The 23,414-nt window shown below is 39.4% G+C and overlaps 1 protein-coding gene across 2 annotated transcripts in view; it reads left to right on the top strand.

Annotated features, from left to right (window-relative positions):
- SHANK2 (SH3 and multiple ankyrin repeat domains 2) overlaps nt 1-23,414 on the top strand; it is a 319,438-nt gene that overhangs the window by 73,157 nt on the left and 222,867 nt on the right. The window contains exons 1-3 of one of the 2 annotated variants that reach the window (XM_059825853.1): nt 13,692-13,728; nt 17,195-17,504; nt 22,012-22,181. In XM_059825853.1, coding sequence (XP_059681836.1) covers nt 13,692-13,728; nt 17,195-17,504; nt 22,012-22,181 — 517 coding nt within the window. Of the gene's footprint in view, nt 1-13,691; nt 13,729-17,194; nt 17,505-22,011; nt 22,182-23,414 lie in introns of those variants that run through there. The other variant, XM_059825852.1, reaches the window with a different exon arrangement.

Below are 23,414 nucleotides of genomic sequence, written 5' to 3' on the forward strand. Positions count from 1 at the left end.
CTGGATTTTGCTCTGCACTTGCTGGACTCCAGTGCTTATGTTACTTGCATGAATTACTTAGCACTTCTTCTCTTATTAAAAAATGATTTTAATGTCCTTCCTAGCTTATATGAACACTAATTTTTAATGCCCGTAGATTAGCAATGAGTAAGTTCCTTCCTAATGGTTGAGAAAAATTGGTCTGTTCTTGAATGAAACAAAAACTAAAGTTGTTTTATAATATTTGTTTTCATTCCTTTCATAACTTCATTCCTCTTGAGGACCTTAGAGGTCTAGGTTCTCCAAAGAAATTTCTGCTGTGATCATGCTTGAAATTCCCACTAGCTGTGTGGGGCTTGCATGAATGCATGCAAAAACTGCTGCTTTAGATTATCCTGCTTTTGGCATGAATAGCTACGAAGATGATCTTGCAATATGATTAGCATTCTTGTATCCTGCCAAATTCCCTGCGTGTAGTATCAAGCTAGGTAAATCTTACTTGTGGTATTTAAAAACTTTTTCTAAATATGCTGTATCTTCAGAAGTTACTAAAATCAAGAGACCAATGAGAGAGAGCGTTTGCCATTGAGAGCGGTCATGACTTCTGTCCTTAGTGTGTGCTTGTACCTCCGTTTACTCAGAAATACCCGTCTGTGATTATTGCCATTAATATTAAATTTCTGCTTTGTTTCGATTTCCTATCTCCTTTTCCATATTTTTTCATACTGTTTAAAACGATTCCCTAAATTTTGTCTCATAGTAATCCTTAGATTCCCATTTAACAACTCCAGCCATCTTTCACAGTCTCCTTACTCCAGTTCATTCATTGCAGGCATTTCTGGAGCTGTGATGTTGTTTTCTGCCAGCCGGTTTCCTGAACTGCCCATTCTTACGCTACCCTTATGTGCTGTTATGTGCTTATGGGGTCTATTCAGCACTGCTAATCCTGCCTCTGGACCTTGGGGTTTTTCTCTCTTCTTTTTTCTTTGTGTGTTTGCATGTCTTTTCTTTACAGTGCTCCCTGTTAGTGAAGATGTGTATCTTACCTGGCATTAACAGTTGTGTGTTGGGGGGTTTGTTCTGTCGCTGACTCTAGGCACCACCCGCACTAGGTAGGTATTGAAAATGCAGAATATTGATAAGATGTAGAGTAGTAATGTTGCAAAAGCCACGAAAATTATCATCAGCCACAGAACTTTAGTTAGGAGATAGCTGCTTTTTCCCCCACCCTTTTTCTGTAAAGGATAGTGACAGAACAGATAAGAAACATCAACTGAATTTACGGACAAAGGTTTTTCCAGCCATAATGGTGCATAGCAGCAATAGCCTGGACAGTTCAGCCCTTTGAGGAGCACAGATTAAAATCAGTCGGTAAAGCTTGATTAGTGAGATTCTAAAATAAAATCCACAGTGAGACAGAGTAAGGTGATGATAAGGAGAGATAATCTGTATTTTGTTTATGATGTTATTTACCACTAGCAATACATATTTTTAGAAAAGGCTGAATTCCTGTCAGTTAATGATCAGAAATTCTCATATAGTCTCTTCTGAAAAACCCAACAAACTTTAAATGCCAAGCATCTTAATCATGTAAGCTGAAAAAAGTACTAAGTAAAAGAAAACCCCGTCCCTTCTTTTTGATAATGGACCAGTGGAACACTAGTTGAAAATGAGTTTCCTAGTTAATTTTTTGAATGTCGTCTATTGAAATATTGATGATGTTTGAATAATGAAATGGAAGGCTTACTGGGTCGTTCTTCTGTTGGAGTTGGACTCTGGAGAGTATGATTCATGGCGATTTCTGTCTACAGTTGTGAAATTTTTCACTTTTGCTCCACAGATTATTCCACTCCCTTAGTGGCTCAAAGAAGCAAATTGGTTTTCTCTGTTTATTTTGTTAAGTGTAGGTTGCGCTAGGATACAGGGCAACAGTAGAGGTAGGGATAAACTGCACTGCTCCATACAGCTTTCAGATTGAAATGTGACTTGTGATCCTGGCAGGCTGTGGAGAGCTACCTACCTTCCAGCTTATCTGACTGTTGTGAACCAGGGCTGCACCCTGTTTGCTCTGCCCTGTTATGTCCTTAGAAAAATCTCTGAACTGTGATTGTTCAAAGGAATAGTAGGGGGAGAGGAGAAATACTTTCGAATACTTTCTATGCTTTTATAATCTTCTAGTCTTCTAGTTATCCTACATAGGTCCATTTCTATTGGTCTGTTATAGTCCACTATCTTGCATCATTCAAATGTTCCTTTGTTTCTTGACTGAAATTCTGGTCCCATTAAAGTCCATAGCAAAAGATACACCACCTTTACTGGGCCTAGGATTTAAACAGCTGTGTCTTTGCCGTTCATTCATTACTTAACAACCTGTAGAATAAGAGGTGCACCTCTTCCAAGTTAAGCTAATGTCAAAACTGTGTGACTCTGTGAATGGTATAGGAGCTTGCTCAGAGCATTTACTTTTTGTAGTCCTTCCTACATGAATTTAAATCACTAATTACTCACTCCTACATCTTAATTATTTACTGTATTGCCTTTGGTTGTTATAGGGTTTGATAAATCTTTATGTTAAATTGGTGTCTGGTATTCAGAAACTGAATAAGATTTCAGAAGGGGCTGTAGGAATTGCTTAGTATTACCTTACTCCTTCATGCAATATGCAGCATCCAAACGTAAGCTGCTTTATTGTTTGTCCACTACACAACATACCCTTTCCTGAGTCACCGAGTACTGTCGTTCCTAAGCACCTTAAAGCAGTAATCCATCTTCATTTTCTCCATTGAAAATCTCTTTCAGTTTATATCTCCCAGATTCACTGGGAATCACTGGATTTTCATTGTATTTTCTTCCTATCTTCCAGCCCTTCCACTTCCATTTATACTTTATTTCTTGACCTCAGATGCATCCTGTGAGTCCCATTTATTTCTCCTCCTTCTTTTCTGCTGATAATTCCTTTGATGTTCCTTGCAGCTTCCCAACATAAAGGAAATCATGGTCCTAGCCAGGGGGACTTAGGGTGAGTCATTTCTAAATTTCTTGCCAAATTCTAGACCAGGAAAAAGATATTAAGACACTGTGGAACGTTTACTCTTGCAGTGATTCTATAAAAGTTTTCCCCAACTTCATAACTTTCTGTTTATTCTTGTTCTGTTCCACCACCCTCCCACCAGTCATCGGCCAGCTGAGGAGTGGTCTCGGGCTTTCCTGACCTCCACTGGGAGCACAGGGTGGGGAGGTGCGAATAATCTTTGACTGTGTTTCTGTCCCCCATTGAAACGGAGGCGTCCTGGGTCCTGTGGTCACCTGTATGTTGTCTAGAAGCAGCGGTTCCTCAGAAGCCAAAGCTGCTGGGGGCTGCTTGCAGGATTGTCGCACCGCAAGTTCCCAGTGCAGCTGGGTCTGGTGTCCACTGGTGGAGCCGAGGGCTAGATGTTTCCTTCATTTTAGGACTCTATTACAAATGTTAGTAAACAAAAAAATATTGCAAGTAATTTGAATTTGATTCTCAACTGAAGTTTCCTAATGTAATATCTGAAATACATATTTTATGTTACCTTGTTTTATCTGTTCTGTCTTATGTACCTTTTTCTTTTGATACTTAGTGTATTCTTCATGCACTTTTTTTGCTTATAAAGATGTACTGTTTACCTAAAATTCTCATACCTGAAATTTTGCCCTTGAATATATGAGTACAATCATCATAACTTAGTTGAGATGTGCTTCTGTAGATGTTGACAGGCTAGATCCTAGGTGGTTAATGCCAAATGATCCTTCCTCTAATGAAAGTGCTGGTGGACACATATAGGAGTTACACATGTGTACGGGTAATACCAACATGGGACTGATTTCTCCCCTAAACACACAGTCTGCAATTATTCTGAAACATCAGGAATCTGCACCTGAAATGCCATGACTTAGTAGAGAACAACATAGGCAATTTGCTTATTTATACAATTACTCTCCTTTCTCTGATCCCATTCTTTTTTAGGGATGTGCATTGCTGTTTTCTACTAGCTTTATTTGCATCACTTCTTCTCCGGAAGAAAACAGAGTTATTTTGAAACTTGAACACGGAAGTCAAATTTTATTGTAGTACTCATGATGTCCGGGGGTGTGACTGCCAAATAATATCCAGAACACTTCTATTTTCATAGTAATGTCTTGGATGTCAGCCACGCATTTTTCACTGAATTAATGAATATCATGTAGCTATATCTACTATTGCTGCCAGAAACATAAGAATAAATGGTAATATTTCTGAAATAGTATGTACATAAGATTACTTTTTGATAATGGGTTTTAAGCTTGCACCTTCTTTGTTCTTTCAATTGATCTTATTTACCTGCTCTGGCTTACCTATATAAACAAGAGAGTCCTTTTTCATATTGTTGTTAGGTAAAATCTAAACTCAGCTGTCAGTGCACTATCTCAAAACTTAATCTGCAGGCAACATAAAGAATCATGCTACACTGGGGGCGGTGGAAAAGTCTTCCCTCAACATTTTCAAACATTGTAAAATGTAAGTGATAATGTCTTGAACCAGAAGTAGGCATAGTATTGCTAATATTACTTTAATTATTAATCCACCTCAAAAACTCTTCAGTGAGCAAGCCTGCCTTTCTCAATGGGATTAACCACTGAGAACATTACAAATGCTGCAAACACCTACATATTTGCACAAAGATAACCCCCTGTTACAGCGGATACATTCTTTTTTTATCCTTTCTTATTTATACCAGCATGATTCATTAACAGTTATTTTTGAGATGAAGAAATGTAGGCTACTAATATAATTTAAAATGCTGTTATTTTAATGAATAAGTCAGCAATGTTTCAGTTTCTTTTTAACACCAAATGTCCAAATGGAACTAAGGATAGTGAGACAATTACCAACTTAAATTATCTTTTAAAGATCCTGCTTGATAACATGACTTTAGATAGAGCTTACTCTCCTCTATACAGAAGAGAAGATATTTTGAGGGTTGAGTGGTTGCATTGCGTATCAACTCTCTGTAGCATAAAAGACGATTGGAAATTTGCAGTGAGAGACTGTCTACTCAGGTAATCCAAATGTGTATCGTCTCAAAAGCGTAAGTATAACATACTTGGTGCTCACAGTGCTAGGTCTACTTCAGAATTGAGATGATGAGAATAAGAGCAAATGAGGAATTCTTGAAGATCATTTGTACTAGATAGGAGGGAAAAAATTTGTGCAGAGGATAATGTGGGGTGCAATAATGATGGTTCTCACTAATTCCACATTTGAGAAGCTACATCTACAGTTACATAACTGCTTTTTGCTTTCTAGTTCGTTATGCAGGTCTATGGGATATGGAGATCTTGGTGGCTTCTTATACACTCGCGACCCCCAACAGTATTCTCTCCTTAAATTCTCCGCTCACTCCTTGCAGCTTCACGGGCTTCAGGGAGGCTGCAGAGTCACCAATTTAGTTCTCTTGGCACTTAGTTTATGGTTTTGTTGATAATACCTCTGCCAGAATAAAAATGGTCTCTTTTTGCTGCTCTAGTGTAAAATAAGAATGAAAGTGGCAATGCACGTTTCTGTCATTAAATACATCATAAAGTAGCGTGTACCTGTGGGAAGCCAACCAGTAGAGTGAAAAGCTTTCACAGTTCTGTAGTTCCTTTGCTGACAGTTCAAGCCCAGCTATGCCTCCTCAGTAAAATAATGTATTCATTTCTCAATGAAAATATTACCCTCAAAGTGCAACAAGGTATTAAAAAGATATAGCAATGTCATATTAACTACTTGATTGTTCCCTTCTCTCTCCACAATTAAACTTCAGCATATGAAGATTTGGTGATTTTTTTCCACTGTTGTTAGACATTTATGTGATGTGACCTCCTATAAATCTTCCTCTTCTAGATGAGCTACCTCATATACTGTTTTCTTGCCCCCCCCCAACCATTCTATCTCTATCCATTTGTCCTCGTTGCTAATTTTATGTAACTTTGGCATGTGATATTTTCTAGAAATTCTCTCTCCTGATACACTTGCACGTGCCATTTATTTCCTGTTGTCTCTGGGTGGCGGGCAGGTTATCCTTAGAGAACTGGTGATGGAAGCAGTGAAAAGCAACTGTAGCCACGAGAAGAAGCGAAAACGAGATTGAAAAATGGCAGTGAAGGACACCAAGATTTAAGAGTTGAAGAAGAGGGAGGAGCTGGCTAACTCACAGTCATGCATGAACTTCAACATCATGGCTTGGTTTCTTCTGTCATTTGCCCTGCAGTAAAGCAGGAGTAACTGTCTGAGAAACACTTGAGCCGAGGATGGGCTATAAAGCTGGCATTCATAGTAGGTGCACTTCTCCATCCTTACGCACCTTGTGTTATCATTTAGACTTCTGCGCAGGTACTGTAAAATGTTGTCAGAACAGAGTGGATACATTTCATACCTGATATGCTGGGAGAATAGTGCCAAAAGATAAGAAGCCTGGAGAATTGGATCCAACTGGCTGACACCTAAAATAGTACACATAAATTTACCGAACACCCTCCACCCTCCCAATAATTACAGTTGTCTGTATAAAATGTACTAGCATAATGCATGTGCCTGTGGCACACCATTTGACCACTTTGGCTAATTCTATATTTTGTAACTTCTATGAGAGTCCAATCTTTTTTTTTTTCCCCCATTGAGAGCAATATACACTTTTCAGTTATGAAAATGGTGTTATTCTAAATAAAACTGACATGATCCACCAACACTTTTGGAAGCACAGATGCTTTGTCCCACTATTTACTAAAGAGGTTCACACTTAGATTAAAGCAGTGAAATCAAATCACTGAATAAAGCCTGGAACAACATAATGATTTAAGGAATTCGTTGAGAGCTTTTGGTAGGAGGAAAGTTACACAAAGGCAAAATTAGATTGTTTTCTGTACAACACCAGAACACAGAAACAGCATGCAATCCAATATTGGTACATTTGTTTTTCTAAGCATCTTGTGTAGTTTCACTTGTCTTTGTTCTCTTCTGCAACATCGGACTGCAACCCACAAATTTGTATACTGCATCCAAGGCCCATCAGCATCAGACATTAAGAGAAGAATCAGGCATCTTTGTTTGCAGGAGCTACCAGCCATGAAGTTCTCCCCTCTCTGAATGACACTGCTTTTATTATTTATTTTTTTCAGCATAAACTATGTGGGTTGGGATATGCACAGCCCCCTGATATTAAATGATATTTTTCCAACTCAATGTATACATAATGCAAAGAAAGAAATTAATTTGTTGTGTAATTCAATGCTTCTGAGTGGTGCTGCATCAGGACTAGCTTTCCCGGTGTATTATTAGTGGAGAAAATTGCACCATCCTTTCACCAGCTTGTTTAAAGAGCATAAGAATTTGTAGTAGGATATAATTATATTTGATTTGTATTTTCTATCTTATCAGTGGAGGTAAAAGAATGCAGCTTCAGGGGTTCACGCTTGAATGCTCTCCGTTCAAGCTGATAGTCTGAGCTAAATAGATCTTTCTGTCCAGATACTGTACAAGTTGTTAATCTCTTGCTTCAACGACACTTCTGAGTAGCTGGTTACTGATAGTCCGCTGCTGTATGAAGATGAACAATTCTGGATGAGTTCTACTTGCTGATGAAAACTGACCTTGAAATCAGCCCAGTCCATATTTGAAGAAATGCCATCAAAAAGTGATCAAATCTATTAAAACAAGTAGTTTCATTTTTTTTTTAATCTACTGCAACTCACCCATTGCCTTTTTTTGAAAGGATTCACAATAATTATTTACTTTTTAAAAGATTGTCTTTTTCCTTGGCCATATTACAGTGGAAAGGTCTTCACAACCAGCAGAGAAAACTATCTGTTATCTGGGTGCACAAATGTATAGAAGATAGATACAAATATTTATTGTAGTTATTTGTATTATTCAGAGTAAGATTGGATGTTACTTTCAACCTGAACATGCATATTAGAAATGAGGGGCTATGGGTGCTCCGGGAGTATAAAACCTTGAGAAACCCTTCTCAGAGCTGGCCCTCCTGTTCCCCAGCTCTGGCTGGGGGAGAATACCCTGCAGAAACAGAGCTGCATAAAATACAGGTTTGTATTTGGATAAGTCGCTTTTTCATTATAGCAGTATACCTGTTAGAATGAAAGTGAGCCGTACATATTTTATTCAAATAGGCTGCTTTCTTTGACATTGCTGATAGATTTCAATCATGTTTTAAAATTCTCCTTCAGCTATTGTAGCTTTGTCTCACTGCATTTGCTTTTCTCTCTCTTCAAGCTGCCACTTTAAAGACATCTCCCTCATTACTGGCCATTGTTTGCTCCCCACTTCCAGCATCTCACACGAAATCGGCGGGTTTCATTTTCCCACCTTTTAACCTTCCATTGTTCCTCTTCTGTCTGCACCCCTGACCCAGATGCCTCATGCGATTGCAGGCTGCAAAGCAGCCTCTCATCCTCGGGGACAGAGGTTTTATTTCGGTTCTCGGGTAAATTCTGATCTGTGTATCTGTATCTCTGTGGTCAAAGCTTCAGAAATCTGTGGATATTGCCAGGTGAACCTGGTATTTTTTTTTTAAAAGAGGGAAACCCCATGGTATTCAAGCTCTTTTGGATCATAATTTCTAAACCTATTATCCTCTAACCTGTCAAAGAGATTTCAGACATTTGTTCTGACACACAACAAGTTTTAAGCAATACTTAGCAATTTTTAAATGTGATCTAAACAGAAGATTTCCTGTATCTTCTTCATGTTATGTAAGCATCTGAAAGTAAAGCCTTAAGGTGAACATGTCTCCCTTCTGCAGAAGCATGCAGCTCTTTGAATGCTGTTCTTGCATTACTGCTGTAATCTTTGTGAAGGCTTATTGATAATCAGGTGAGTATGGTAAGAAAGAGGGATTGATTTTCATTTCCCATGATTTTAAGCTCATTTATGTGTGGCAACTGTATATTCATCAACTTTTAAATTCCTTTGAAATGTACGCACAAACACATAGACCTCATGTGCTTAGTTATTAAAATACTTCTAATAACAGGATTGAGTAAAGCGTTTTCTGCAGAGTTGGAGAGCCCAGCAGTGGCCAGTGCACTCCACCACACAAAGGATTGCCTCTAATTAAGCCTCCCAACGCCTTCTTGTTGTTTTATAGCAAGTTCTGTGGATGTGCTAGGTTCCTCGTGAGAGCAGAGTGAGACTGGCCCTTGTCACACAGAGCGAAGTTTGGGGACGGCGATGTGATAGAAATGCCGGGTGACGGAAGGGATGTCTGGCACTCGGCTAGGGAACTTGCACTGCTATTTTTTGTTTTTCTTTCTCCTTCTAATTGATAACTCTTGCCATCTGTTCCTGAGCCATCCCTCTGCTGTCCTTTCCTACACACAGCCTCCTGCCCCCATTCTACCCTTCAAACGTGGACTGACTGCCTGGAGGCTACTAACAGGAGTTGATCGATACCAGTAGTAGCTGGGTGGTAAGAAGATGCTAACAGTGATGTGGCAAGAGAGATACTCATGCTAGGTCAGGTAAGGCTGGGCTCTTCGAGCATCATTGAGTGGGCTCAGATGCTTCTCTCTCAGTGCTGGTTTAACTGCAGGTTCCTGAGCAAACTCCCCAGATTTTTTTCAGAAAAATTATAAAAACCCCAACCCTTTGCTTTATAAAATAGGTTTAGTTGCTCCCCTGAGGTGAATTCCTTCTGAAACTGTCACCACTGCCTGTGTTTCTGACCAGCCGGTGGCTTTGTGGAATAAGTAAGTAATCTCGAAGCACTGTACCAACCTAGGGTGGGTTTTTTTTCCAGGAGTCTTTTTGTACTTTACAGTCTATATTTGAATCTGTCTTTTCTTGTCTAACTCTCCATTTGGTGGCTTAGCATACGGGAAGCCTATTTTATAGCAGAGAGAAATGCATTTCTACGGGCTGAGAACTGTATTTTTAACAAAAACCTGGATGTATATACAAGTTAAAGGGAGTTTTCTGGCAAGAACTCCAAAACGGACGAAATCAAAAAAGAATAAAGCATGGCAATTATAACTGTGTTCTACCATTATCTGCGAAGCTCTTGCTCTTAGGCGTGTTGGTGGGAAGATTAGGCAGGAACATAGATTTGGTCCAGCAGATAATTTTTTGCTTTTCTAAAAGCATTTAAGTGCCTAAAAATAGATCCACAAGAGTATATAATTCACTGATTTCTGTAGATTTCTAATGGGATCTATGGACTGAAATACCTATAAAAATTTGGCAACCTGATGTTACAAATGTACAAAAAAATGCTAATCAAAATTAACTTAAAAGCCCATGTTTTGATTTCTGTTTAAGGTGGCTTGTTCTTCTCAGAGACATCCCCATGCAGAGCTCACAAACATTTTCCTGAGCACCTACAGAAGACGTAGGGAAATTAGGGATTACCTTGCCTATATTTGGAAGGTTCTTCATGATTTTAGATTATGGATTCTAATGGCTTGTGGGTTATATTATTGTTGTGTGCTAGCATAGTCAAATTATTAGGTTTTTCACCTGAGCTAATACCACCAAGACGACCATTGTGAGGCAGAAAATCTTTCAGACAAAGGTGGAAGCTGCTGGAATATTTTCTTCGTTAACTTCCCAACACCACAGATTTTGGGCCTTCAGTTAAAATAAACAAATTCTAATAAGCTATTAGTGAAAATTAGAAGAAATCAAAAACTGCAGCTGCAAATAGTTCGCTGACTTCCTTGATTGTCATATTTTCCAAATGTACAATAGTGTTTATTACAGCAGGTTCTGCCATGTAGGAAGAAATTGTATTTCCTGCGTTGGGGAAAAGGCAGACAGTTAAATGGAATAAAATGATCACTCATCAGGTGATAGATCTGATGGTGTAGATCGGAAAGAGTTCCCACAATTTCCATGAAACTCAATAATTTCAAGTGACTTTAATATTTTTTATGTTTTTATAGCACTGATTAGAAACCTCTAGATGATGAAATGCAACAGCTCCGGCAAGAATCTAATAAAAATACCCCCTGGGATTGATTTTGATTGACTACAGTTGCCTGTCTGTTTTTATTTTACTGTATATGAACAGACATGGATGAGCACAATTGAGTTAACCCTTTCCTCGCCTCACTGCTGTGATTAGGTACCTCGGCTATCATTACTTTGAAACACTGACACCCGCATAAAGGAAGAGGCAGTTTGAGGATTCACCTCCCTGTTTTCTACACCAGTGTCACCTTCTCAGTAAAAGGCCCAGGACGTTCTGCTTAGAGAAACACGGGCAACGCTGAGATCCCATCCCTTTGGAGACAGTTACTGTACGTGATTTTCTGTGACTGGTGTTCTGGTTGTTAAAGCGCAGAACTGAGCCGAGGGAGGCAGTGATTTTCTTCTTTTCCTGTGGGCACGACAGGTAGTTCTCCTCTTGAAGTGTACGCGGATCAACCTATGCTCTGTATCGTCAATAAAGTATATTGCCCTACACTATGTAAAATTAAGATGCATTCCCTAGGAAACTTGTGCCCATGGGCATTACAGCAATGCCTGGAGCTCAGGAGACACTGTGCAGCGGCACAGCCCTTACCATGCGGTTGCTGACTATAAGATCAGCAGCAAGCGCTTGCCTAACTTTTACAAAGGACTATCTCAGCCCCGTCAGTAAGTAAAAATTAAGATTTCAGTCTCTTTCCTGAGCATTTCAGGAGCTACCACCGTAAAACTCGCTTCTGTCAGTCTCCCTTTGGCTATCGAAGCAGGAGTACTACCAGGTACTGAGGTTTTCGTGCCAAATTCACAAGCCCTTGCAGACTATTGGCTACGTTTAGTTAGAAAGCACTATGGAAATGTAAAATATTATCAATAATTATAGCTCCTTTGTTATTTGTAACTCCAAATATAATCAGGGATTTTTAATGAAGATATTAGAAAAAGTAACGTGCAGAAGCTTATAATTCAAATTAGTGACACGTTTGTTCTGGCGTAGCAGTTCTTGTTCTGGAAACGATATTGATTCTTCTGGGGAGCTAATTAATGCACATATTTATGAGTTAGTGAATAACAGTTCAAAGTTATTCTTTAGAAAGCTTTGCATCTTTTCAAAGTTAAGAAGAAGATTCTTCCTGTCAAATAAAGACATTTAATGATGTACATATGCTGTGTCCAACATTCCCTCTGGTAAGATTTCCACCTGCTAAGAATAGTTGCTTTTAAAAATAAATTGAACCACAGTGTAAAATTATATTAATTTCGAGAAATATTTCTTTCTTTATAAATTAATAACTATGTAAACACTGGAATGTTAAATTAGGTTTAAACTATTCAATTTATTTACGCTTACTAATTCTTTCCAGTGTTAGGTTAAATGTGAGATCATTATGCATACAGAGGTTAAATCCATTTAAGTCATTTATTTTCTGTCTCTCTTGAAGCAGTTTTCTCAGTGAGAAAAAGACCTAATTTTCAAAATAGATGCATTAGCGATCAGCAGAGATGTCTGAAATGGAATAAATATTTATTAACCGTTATAGAGCTTGTACTATTTGAAGACAATTTTTTAATGTAGGTTACTCTGTTTTTTTAAACAGTGAATTTCCTATTCTGCAGAATCTTTATATCTTACATATAACTAGTTATGCACAAAATTTTGGTGATTGTTAGCACCTCCCCCCTGCTTCCTATCTGCCCGTTTCAGTTATTTGCTCTTCCTCTGGGAGCATGTTTGCACCGGCTGGCATAGCTCTCTATAGAAATTTTTTTTCAGAATGAGTACTTTAAAAACTGCAATGGTTACATCATTTATTTGCTGGCATCTGCACTGAATTTAGCGAAAGGGCTTGCTAAAATTTTCATATTTTTACCCTGTGCAAAAAGAAATTCTGTTTTATTCCGGTGCAATGGAAGGGGAGTGGAAAATAATTGTGCTTGTATCTCATCTGTTGCAGACTGGAATATAGGCCATGTTAAGATACTCTGTTTAGTGGCAGTTTTGTCTCCATTCTTAATGTAGTCATTGTGTGATTTGTCCTTTTCCTCAAACTGGCTCTTCGGAGCATTGCAGTAAGCAAGCAGATAAATAAGCAAAAAGCGAATAAATAGCAAAAAGCGAATAAATAGCAAAAAGGTGAATAAATAGCAAAAAGCCTCTGCACACTGCGAGTCAGCTGTGCAAGTTTAAAAGCTAAAGGCGCTTCTGCAGCAGCTCTCGTCTCTGTCAAGGTTTCCCTTTCCCCAGATGCAGCCTGCGGAGCGCCGCTGCGAAGCACCTTTGCCCACCTCGCTCCCCCCTGCCCCTCGCAAATAGGAATTTTTGGCCCCCTCGGAGCTTGGGCCGCCTGCACCTCCCTCAGCCCGGCGTTCGCTCCGGCACAAACGCAGCGCTCGCGGAAGCAAGGGTATCGTCTGCAAGGCTGTGGCGGTGGTGTTCACATGACTAATGCTGTGAAAGATAGCAAGATTTTTTTTTTCTGAGCAGCTCCAGTCTATGCACAGTTGGCTCCCAGCTGACAGACAGAATGTGGGGTGGGCTTTGTCACCAGAACGCTGGGTACTGCATGCCCAGCTATGCTCGCAATTACACAGTGCCCAGAAACCTGCTGCTTATGTCAGGGTGCAGGCAGCCTGAACACGTAGAAATTGGGTAGCTTTCTTATTTTTTTATTATTTTATTTTTTGCCTCTTTCTTCCCAGCAAAGGTTATATAATGAGGGGATTGCTGCTAAAGTAAAAAGGGAAAATGAAGTCTTTGTTAAATGCCTTCACAAAGAAAGAAGGTAAGCAATGAAAGCAGAACACTTTGATGTTTCAGACCGGTGTTTTCTTGTGTACATTTAATATGATCGGGTTAGTGACTCTATAATTAATCAATTCCTGCAGTTTCTTTTTCAAAATTATTTTGTGTTAGACAGTCCATTTAGGCAACGGATTTTTACGGCTGGATGTGACTTTATTCATTTTAGGTTTTTCTCTGAAGAGTCAAGTAGTTATAAAAATGTTTTTGTTCCCTAAGAAATGCATTTGAAGACACGTAAGGAATTTCCTAGGTGAATTTTGTCAGGGAAGGGTGCTGAATTGCCCCTTCAGATGTATGAAATGCCAGGAATAGAATTCTGAGAGCTGGAGGAAGGATTAAATGGTACTTTCAGGTATGCTTTTAGGGATGATAATTTTAAACTTGAGGGGCATTAAATTAGTTCAGACATTTTCATGTCATTTTCTGTCAAGTGTTTTTCCCAAACAAGTTTTGCAACAGTTATACTGACAGTTTTGAACATGGTGAAATATTAGGGAAAAACAGTGTCCAACAGGGGCTAAAGCGTGGACATTTGCATTTCATCATTTTGTGGTTTAGTTCTTTTTTTTATTGTGAAAATAATATAAATAATGCCTGTAAGAAGCAGCTAAAAAAATATCCACCCACTTCCAGTTTGCAGATTGCTGGGGAAAAGAAACAGTTGGGTGGAATATTAATCACTTTAGGCACGGAAATGCTTATTTTTAACTCTTTCTATAAAAGATTTGTGTTAGACACACGTCAATTGGTGTAATTAGCTGTCCCCTTTCCTGTTTATTTTCTGTAGTAAAGGCTAATTTTGATTGTAGCTCTCTCCTTAAGAACAGTAATAGCAAAGCAAAAGCTAACTCCTAAATGGCCGTGTAAATTCCTTCTAAGGAATGTAAGGGAAAAAGAATTAATTTAATCTGGTACCTGGAGAGTGTGTATCCATACAAAACATACCCTGTCTTTCAGTAGGAATGAATGCGCCAGTTTTGTGTTTTCTAAAATCTGTCAGTATAAACGTGCTCAGCCATTCTCCGTCCGTCCTGCCGCCGTGCCTGAGCGCCGTGCCCCTCGTGCTCCCTCCCACTCCCGCCAGAAGATATCCCACCAACCTCTCAAAAGTTACAGTGAACATCCCCAGAATGTTGGCAGTATTTAGTTTGATCCGTCTGTGGCTGGAAGGCTCGGCAGTCTGCTTGGCATGTTACCTGTTTAACTTCATGAAAAATTAAAATCTAAGGGTCAGACCCGATTTTTGCTGAAGTCCAGGACAAACTTTGGTCACCCGAAGGGAACAGTGTTAGACTTGCAGGTAGCAAACCTGTATGTGCCAAACATGCCCTATATTCAGTTTTGTGTCTTTCTCCCTTACTGAAATTATTACAGTAGCTATTCTGCTTTATTGTACCTGGGAAAGGTCCCTGTCTTCAGTGAAATAATTTGTAGAGCCGTATTCCAAATGTCAAAAATACGTGCACAAAAGGCACGTCTATGTCATATACATCAATCTAGAGGATCTGTATATGTCAATTTTGGAAATAGGTGCTGTGAGTTTTCTTTAAGTTAGTACTAACCCGGGCTTTCACCGTGACATTTGAAGCACCAAGGTGCTTGCAGTGACATGCTCTGCTGCTTTGAACCCTTAAAAAAATATGAAATAGGTAAAACTTGGAATATTCTGAAAATCTGACAGTTTCTACCAGCGTAAATATTGGGCTTGTATGCTTTATCCCCTTTAACAGCTTTCTAAGACTACTTCCCTTATTTCAGCCTTGTTTCAAATGAAATGTTACAGAAGTGAGTTTAAAGCCCTTTCTCTCTATGCAGACTGTTCTCTTGTGTGGTTGTTCTGATGTTGTTGAGCTATTTACCAGAGAAAGTTGCAGCTCGTTAGAAATATGAAGGATGTTATTTTAAAATATTCAGAATCGCAGTTAATCATAAACTGATTCTGGTGAAAATTATATAAACCATTCTTTTACTTGCAGTTCCATCTTTATTTTATGTTATAAATATGCTTTCGGTTTTGCTCTGAAACCTTAAATTTTGCTGTGTTCTCTCAATTAAAGGCTGTATTTCAAGGCAGGACAGATTGATTCCTATGTATATTCATATTTGTGTCAATTTATTTACTTGCACGGTATGACAGACATTCTTATTCTGGTTTTTGTGTGGCTTTGAAGGGTATTGAATGCGTAGACATTTCTGGCACTTTATAAATGGCACTTACTGGCACTTTAGACATGTAGGATGATATTTTGTGGGGCTTCTTTCCCAACTGAAATATGATTTTTTGAAAATTACAGCAGCTCAGTAAAGTCCTCAGAATAATGCTTGGCTGCCTTTTGTTAGTTACACTACTGCGACTTTTCAGATGTAAATGTGTGCACTTTGGATCAAATCCTGCGACCCCATGAGTTGCATGAACGGGGAACCGAGGCAAGCATGAGTTTTCAGGATCAGATCCTTTATTACCTTATAATATGGGTGGGAAATGCCATCGCATCTATTGATAGCTGGGCGCCTTTTATTAGGAAATTTGCCTTTTAAGTTGCGCTTGGAACTAACTGACCCACTACAGTGAGAAAAGGAGATCTGGAAAATGTAGTGTCTGCTTGTACAAATTCTCGTACGACTGCAGCACTGTACCGATAACAGTGATGAAAGGACGGGCCCTCTGGTTTGTATTGGATTTTTATTGCCCTTGCTTTTGTTTTCTGTTATGACTATTTCATTAAGTAGTATATTGCAGCCTTTAGATACAGTCATGTTCTCTTTGGGACACGGCACGTGACGAAGTGAGTGTATTACCCTCGGGTAGTATGTTCTATATACAATAGTAATAGATGTGGTAGAAATGCCTAGATTAGAAAGAGAGGAATACCTAGGGATTATAGCAAGATAATAGAGTTCTGCCAGGAGAAAAATCTATGTCCTCAATTTTTAACCTGGAAGATTGGGATAAGGTGACTGTTAACACTACAGACTTCAGGTTAGGCCTGAACTTGCAATGGAACAAAATTCTCCCAGTTTGGGTGCCAGTTGGAGAAGGAAGTTAGAAGGTCACACATCAAAAATTCTGCCCATCAGCCCTGTTCCGTGGCTTTCTGATTTAATATGACAACATAGCACGAATATGAACTTTTTGAGACTCAAACTTGGCAATAATGGGGTGTTTCCCGTTTCCTAGACTATAGTTCTGACTGTTCAGCAGACTCATGCCGCTGGTGTTGCCTAACTATTTATTAAAGCCAGTAAACAGGTCAACATTGCCCAGTTGTTTTCGCTTTTAATGATGTTTCAAAGATAATGAATTTGAATAGCTATGCAGGCAAGGTAGAGTTTCTGTCTCCGCAGAAGAAACAATGCCATATGTTGCTAAATCTTTTTATGGGGTGGTAAACACATATGAATGGTGAAATCATTTGAGATTACCCTGGGTGTCTTTCTTTACACAGTGCCCTTTAGAGAGGCTCCCACCTATTCAAACAGAAGGCGGAGACCCCCAAGCACCTTAGCAGCACCTCGGATCTTGCTTCGTTCCAACAGCGACAACAACCTGAACATCAACAACCTCCCTGAGTGGTCAGCCTCCTCCTCTGCTTCTTCACACCGCAGCCTTTCACCTCATCTACTTCAACAGATGCAGAATAATCCTAATGGAACTGTAAAAACTGTGGGGAGTTACACTCCGTCCTCCCGGAGCCGGTCGCCATCCCTAAACAGGCTGGGAGAGGATGTCAAACGGCAGCAGCACAGGCACATCAGGTGACTTTTTGACTATTTGCACAGCATGAGCTATCCCTAACGTCATCATGCTGGACTGCCATGTTCTTTTATGTTATTTATATGCCTGCTTTGCACTCTATATAATATGTAGGTAATAAAATCTCAGCACAGTGGAACATGTCCAAGTGTGAATATTTTAATGGGAAGCTCCAGTCAAAGCCAGCTGTTTCCTCACAGAGCTCCAGCAGCCAGGCAGACTTTAAAGTTCAGCAAAGCTCAGCTGTGACTTTTCACTGAGTTTGCACCTCCAAATCAAGGTGCTAGTTCTCAAGATCTTTTAATAGTTGAAATAATGATTGTATTTAGCTGCAAAGTAAAATGTTTCTGAGATACTTGGTCCCTTCATGAAACTATTGGTCATGCCTGAAACCTATGTTGGAGCTGCTCATGGGTGATGAAGCAGAGATGGTTTCAGTTCTCCCTCCTGTAGATATATGCTGAACCAAAGAGTAAAATAGAGGGAATAACTAGGGGGAATAAGTGGGGCTGTGTAGGAGGCTGTCTGAGAGTAAAGGGGGCTGCTTGAGATGGTGGTGATAGATGTCATGGGCTTCTTTCATGATTATCCTTGCTGCAGGGTTTTGCGTTCCCTATGACTTTGCTGCTCTTTCTTTCCTCTTGAATTACAAATGTGATTTAGCAGGCACTCTCTGCAAATATCCTGCAGCTACGTCCCACTGGAGAGCAAATCCTGACTAATTAGAGTGATGTAGGTATTGTAAGTAATATAATAAAACAGAGGATTGTGAAGTTTTGATCACAAATGGGGGCTTCAGCTTTGTGAAGCCACTGCCCTGTGACTAGGCAATTACAGCTTCACTTCGAGGAGGACTCGGGAACTGCATCTGGCAAGTGTGCAAGCAATGGAGCTGCACCAGGACGAGGGGTTAAAGCGCAGGCTGCAAAAATGAAGGGAGGCAGAGCTGAGTACTGATGGAGAGAATTAGAGCTTAAATATTTTGATCAAACACATTTAAATCATTGGTCATTTAAAATACCAGGCTTTGTCCTGTTTCCTAATATCAAAAAACATCCACTGTTCAGAGTAGAAAAGGACATGAGTATTGTTAAGAAATGCAGCTGTTGGTTTCTCTTTGTCATTTGTAGGTGGATGGATCTTTACTTGAGTTTTCAAGTCAGTAGAACGAAATGTCGTGCAGTTGAAGCTGTCGCCTGTTACCTTGCACACTCTTCTTCTCTCTGTGGCTGTAGGCACCCAAACTGCCAAGCACTATTTGGGATAGTAACCGTACTGCTGGAGAGTGGAAACAGGGTGCATTGTAAAAAAAAGTTGTCCGGAATGTAAGAATCACTGGAAGGAACTGGACACAAATTTCTTATACCAGTGGTTTCATGCAGTAGAGCAAACTCATCTTACCTTGTTGTGTGTAACAATAATGGCAAAACCTCATTTGATTATAATTTGGGTGACACTTGTCACAGAGACCCACATCAGCTTAAAACCAGGTTGTCTGTAATGAGGCTTCGCTTAGGTGAGGAGGTGGCCGCGAGGTGCTTTTGAGAGAATGAGTGCCCTCGTGTGCCACTGGATGCTGCTGATGCCACCAGAGTGGGAGGTTTTACCTCAGCATCAATGATTATTTTAGCTGGAAGGGATAAAAAGTGCCTTTTCATCAATATTCCTGGGATAACACACTTCCAAATTCTTGAATTATAAACAACCCTTTGAGGCAGGTGGAACAATTAAAAAAATTTTTTTGAACAAGCAAACATTTATTTGCTTTGACTTTATTCAGCCACTCTCCTCTTCCCTTTCTGAAAGCACGTGATTTTGAAAACTAGCACAAATGATAGTGGAAACCAATTTCATGCCTGAAATTTTGTGGAAGTAAAATTTTGGTCTTTCTCTTAGTGCATCAGTATCATAGCTATGTAAACTGCTACCCAGCTGCAGAGTTTCATATGTACCATCAGGACTTGTTTCGGAGATATCCAGAGTACGCGCAAGTACTAAGAAGAGAGCTGGAGGCTCTCTAAATTTAAAAACAACCAAAAGGATTTTATATAGAATTTTTCCTGCAAGCAATGCCTTTTCTTGCCACCGGCCCGTTTTGCAGTCATGAATGGCACCTTGCATGACATGTTCCTCCCAGATTTTGTTTAACTGTATGGCCACCTACTTACTGTCAGCTAAATGTGGGAACTATTGCTCTCTCTGCTGATTATTTGCAAATAATACAGTCACCACGAAGCTGTTGTTCCCCTTAGATGAAAAAGCCCTTTTTGACATAGCAGTAGATTGGGTTCTGGAGCAGTAGTAACCAGATGGGGTAGGTTAATTAATAGAGAAGGTTAGAGTACGACAAAGGGTTAATGAGGTTTGTGGGGTTTGGGTTGTGGAAAGGAGAGGGCTGGGAAGTGATGCTGGAAGGGGTTTGTGTGATCTTTACAGCCTGTGTGGCTCAGGTGTTTATCTTCTCGTGAGGCTGCTGCTTTTCATACCAAACTGGTTTGGGGGGGGATGCTGGGGGAGGCAGGGGAACTGGCACCCGTCCTGTGGAATTTGTCCCACAGTGCTTAGTGAAAGGAGGTGCCAGCCCATCCTCAGGCAGGGCTGAGCCATCAAGGATGGCCACCTTCTTCTGGGTGAGAGGGAAACACATCCACACGGCTTCTGAAACCTCCGCATCCTCCTCCTGCTCCTTCATGGCATGGGACTTGCTGGGCTGGGGACAAGGCGGGAGAGGAAAGATCTTTTTTTAAGAAGTCATCTATCCCGTGGTGCCACCCCGATTTCCATTAGTAAGCCTGCCTCTTGAGAAATGATGCATTCAGTGCGAAGGTTGAGTGTGCCGTTTCCCCCTCCTCTTTCGGTGAGAGAGAAAATGAATGAATCTTCTGTGATAGGAGTTAAAGAAGATGCTGGAACATAACATTGTGAATAGCTGCTTCCTGGCTGCTACCAGACTAGGGAGAAGATACAGCTTGTTACCAGTGGAAATTGGATGTGTAGCACCCAGTTTATAGATCTGGATTTTTTTTTACGGTGATGACAGTTTCTTCTCTTATAAGGAAAAAGGAATGGAGCAAAAAATCCTGAAACCCAAATGTCATCTTCTCTTGTCTTCCTTTCAACAACTGCGAGAGTTAGCTGAGGTTTCTGATGTGAACTCCATCACAGACATGCAACCAGAGCTCACTTTTACACCCTTAAGTATGACTTATCTTTCTTAGCACCTCTTCACAGTCACAGAAGAGCAGAATAACGAGGTGAAAGGGGGATGCTATTCCAAACGGTGAAGAAGTTACTGCAGGAAAATGGAAGTGTTCCCGATACAAAAGATCCACTGTTTGGTTTTTCTTTTTTACCAGACAACTTCTTCTTTACCTATCTTGAGTGCCTTATTGACTCCTATTTTGGTAGGAGATTGATTAAAAAAAAAGAGGGCAAAGAAACAGTAAACTCCAGCCCTTGTCTTTCATTTTGCTTGTGGCAGTTTGAGATCTTTTCTTTCTCCTTACGAGAAAGCGGAGTGTTGCCATGCTAGACCACCATTAAATCATTCTTCTTCCTTTGCTACTCTATCTTTTTGCTGTAAATCTTTATGAATATTCTTCTTTCTCATGAATATTTTCTGTTTCTAGACTTCCTGTGTCAGAACTCAAGTTTTTATGTTTTTTTTTTTTTTAAAGTTGAATAATAGTGTATTGCAAGGTTATTACAATATCTCCTATAGGTTTTACACCCTCTTTGTTATTTGCCTCTTTCTCACCTTATTTTTTTGACAGTTCACACATTTTTCCATAGGTTTATTAATGATCTTAAGCATTGTTCACCGGCTTTCAATAATTTCTTCTTTATACACCTTAAGTAGATTGTGTGTTGTTTGATGACCTATGGCTTATCTGGGCTTACCATTCTGAAGTCATTGGGAGAGCTATTGATTGCCATCGATAAGAAATGATCTTTTGGAGACTATGTTAGCCATGAGAACCATCCTTTGTGCAGATCCAGAATTTAGCTCCAGGCCTTGGAGTGATGAAGTAACTTGATTATTCAGACCATTCAGTTAATAATTCAGTTGTCTTGATTGTTCAGTTAACGTTACAATATTACAAAGTTATCCATTCCCAACAATAATCATAAGTACTGACGTTTTAAAGTCTTTCTGACAAATTGTGATGCTTGTAGTGTATGATTTGCATATCAATTTTAAACTTCATCAGGGTCTGTGAATGTGCAAGTTTAATTTGCAGAAAAACTAAAAACTTCAGTGTTATGTGTTTTCTTTTCTAGGCCATCATGGTTAGATGAATATTGATCATGTTTCATATCGAAAGTTTTCAATCATTAAAAGCATGTGTTTAGGATGAAAAACGTGTATTTTTTTCTGCAGGGTTAGATGTCTGACTGGAAGACAATTATGTTATTCACTGCTTAATTTAATCCTGCTAATGTAATGGTAAATGATTAACTTTGCCCATTTTAAATAACCAGTTAATATTTTTAAATTTCAATCTCCAGTGCCGTTTACAATCCTAGTGCCAACAAGGATACTCTGTCTGCCTTGGATTATCAGGGTCCAAAACGCAAGCTTTACAGTGCTGTACCTGGAAGACTTTTTATTGTCATAAAGCCATATCAACCTCAAGGAGAAGGGGAAATTCATCTGCACAAAGGAGACAGAGTCAAAGGTGAGTAATTAATTTTGAATAAACATTTTCTTCTGCTAGGTGGAAATCTTATTTTAAAATTCTTTTTTATTTTAGGGGGAAAAAAAAATCTGTTCAGTAGAAGTGCTTTTATGCATTTGTTTCTTTACAGGGTATTTATTTTGCTCCTAGTTCTATTTTGTAACCAATGCATATTCAGCTACCATTTTAACTGTAAATGATTTCAAAGTGCTACTAAAATTCAGAAATATGTGCAATAATAGCAGCATTGTCTTTTACACAAAGCACATAATTTGCTTCTGTAGTCATTATAGAAAGACAGCTCCAGGGCTTTAAAAGGTTGTAAACATGTCAGCTATCTAAGCAGCTCAGGAAGGAAACAGGGATAAGGTCAAGTCTGCTTCAAGCCCTTTCCTCAAGGAACAATTTATTGGTTAAGTAGAAAAAGTCCCCTCGTGAGACTTAGGGTAAGTAGGTGGGTAGAGCCTGCTGTAAACATTTTGGGGAGGAAGTGTGGCGGTGCATGTATAATTTCTGTCCACTGGTGCACTTCCCAAGTAAGAATATGTTAAAGCCAGGTCCAAACTTTGTGTTATTATTTTGAAGACAGTAAGTACACCCAGGTACGGCTGAGAAAGTGGGCAACGTGGTTTGCAGGATCGACCTTCCTAAGGGTGCGTTGTGACGCAGTTTCAGCTGTGGTTTTGCACATCCAGGTAAAACTGGTCATGGAATAAAAAGACTTTCTGCTCAGTCCATACAAACCAAATACCAGTTATGGAACTCAAATAAAAGGGAATAAATTCAGTGTCCTAAATAAAAGTATTAAGCAGCTGAAAATTTCCTTGCAACTGAAACTACTTATCTTACAAAGGAAAACTTCAAATATCTCCTCCCTTGAGCCTGCCAACAGTAGTTGGAAAAAAATGGGGAAGCATTAGAAGGTATTTTTGTATTTTTATTTTTGGATGTGGCTGATTCCAAAGCATTTGTGGGTTTAATAATTTTTGTTAACTCAAGCCTTCAGAAGGTGTAGGACAGAAATTTGAAGAATGCTGCACTTAAAGATAAAACGCATGCAAGATTTATTTTAAATGCAAGGATGAAGGAGGAAGGTTAAACTTAGGAGAGCTGGTGATGTCTGTATGACTGAAAAGATAATTTTGCGGTTCTGGGAGATTGTGCCCAGGTAGGAAGCAATGATAGAAAGTAGTGCACAAGAACTTTTGGAAGAGCCCATATGAACACTTCATA

This window comes from Gavia stellata, chromosome 17 (genome assembly GCF_030936135.1).
Source record: "Gavia stellata isolate bGavSte3 chromosome 17, bGavSte3.hap2, whole genome shotgun sequence".
NCBI lineage: Eukaryota > Metazoa > Chordata > Aves > Gaviiformes > Gaviidae > Gavia > Gavia stellata.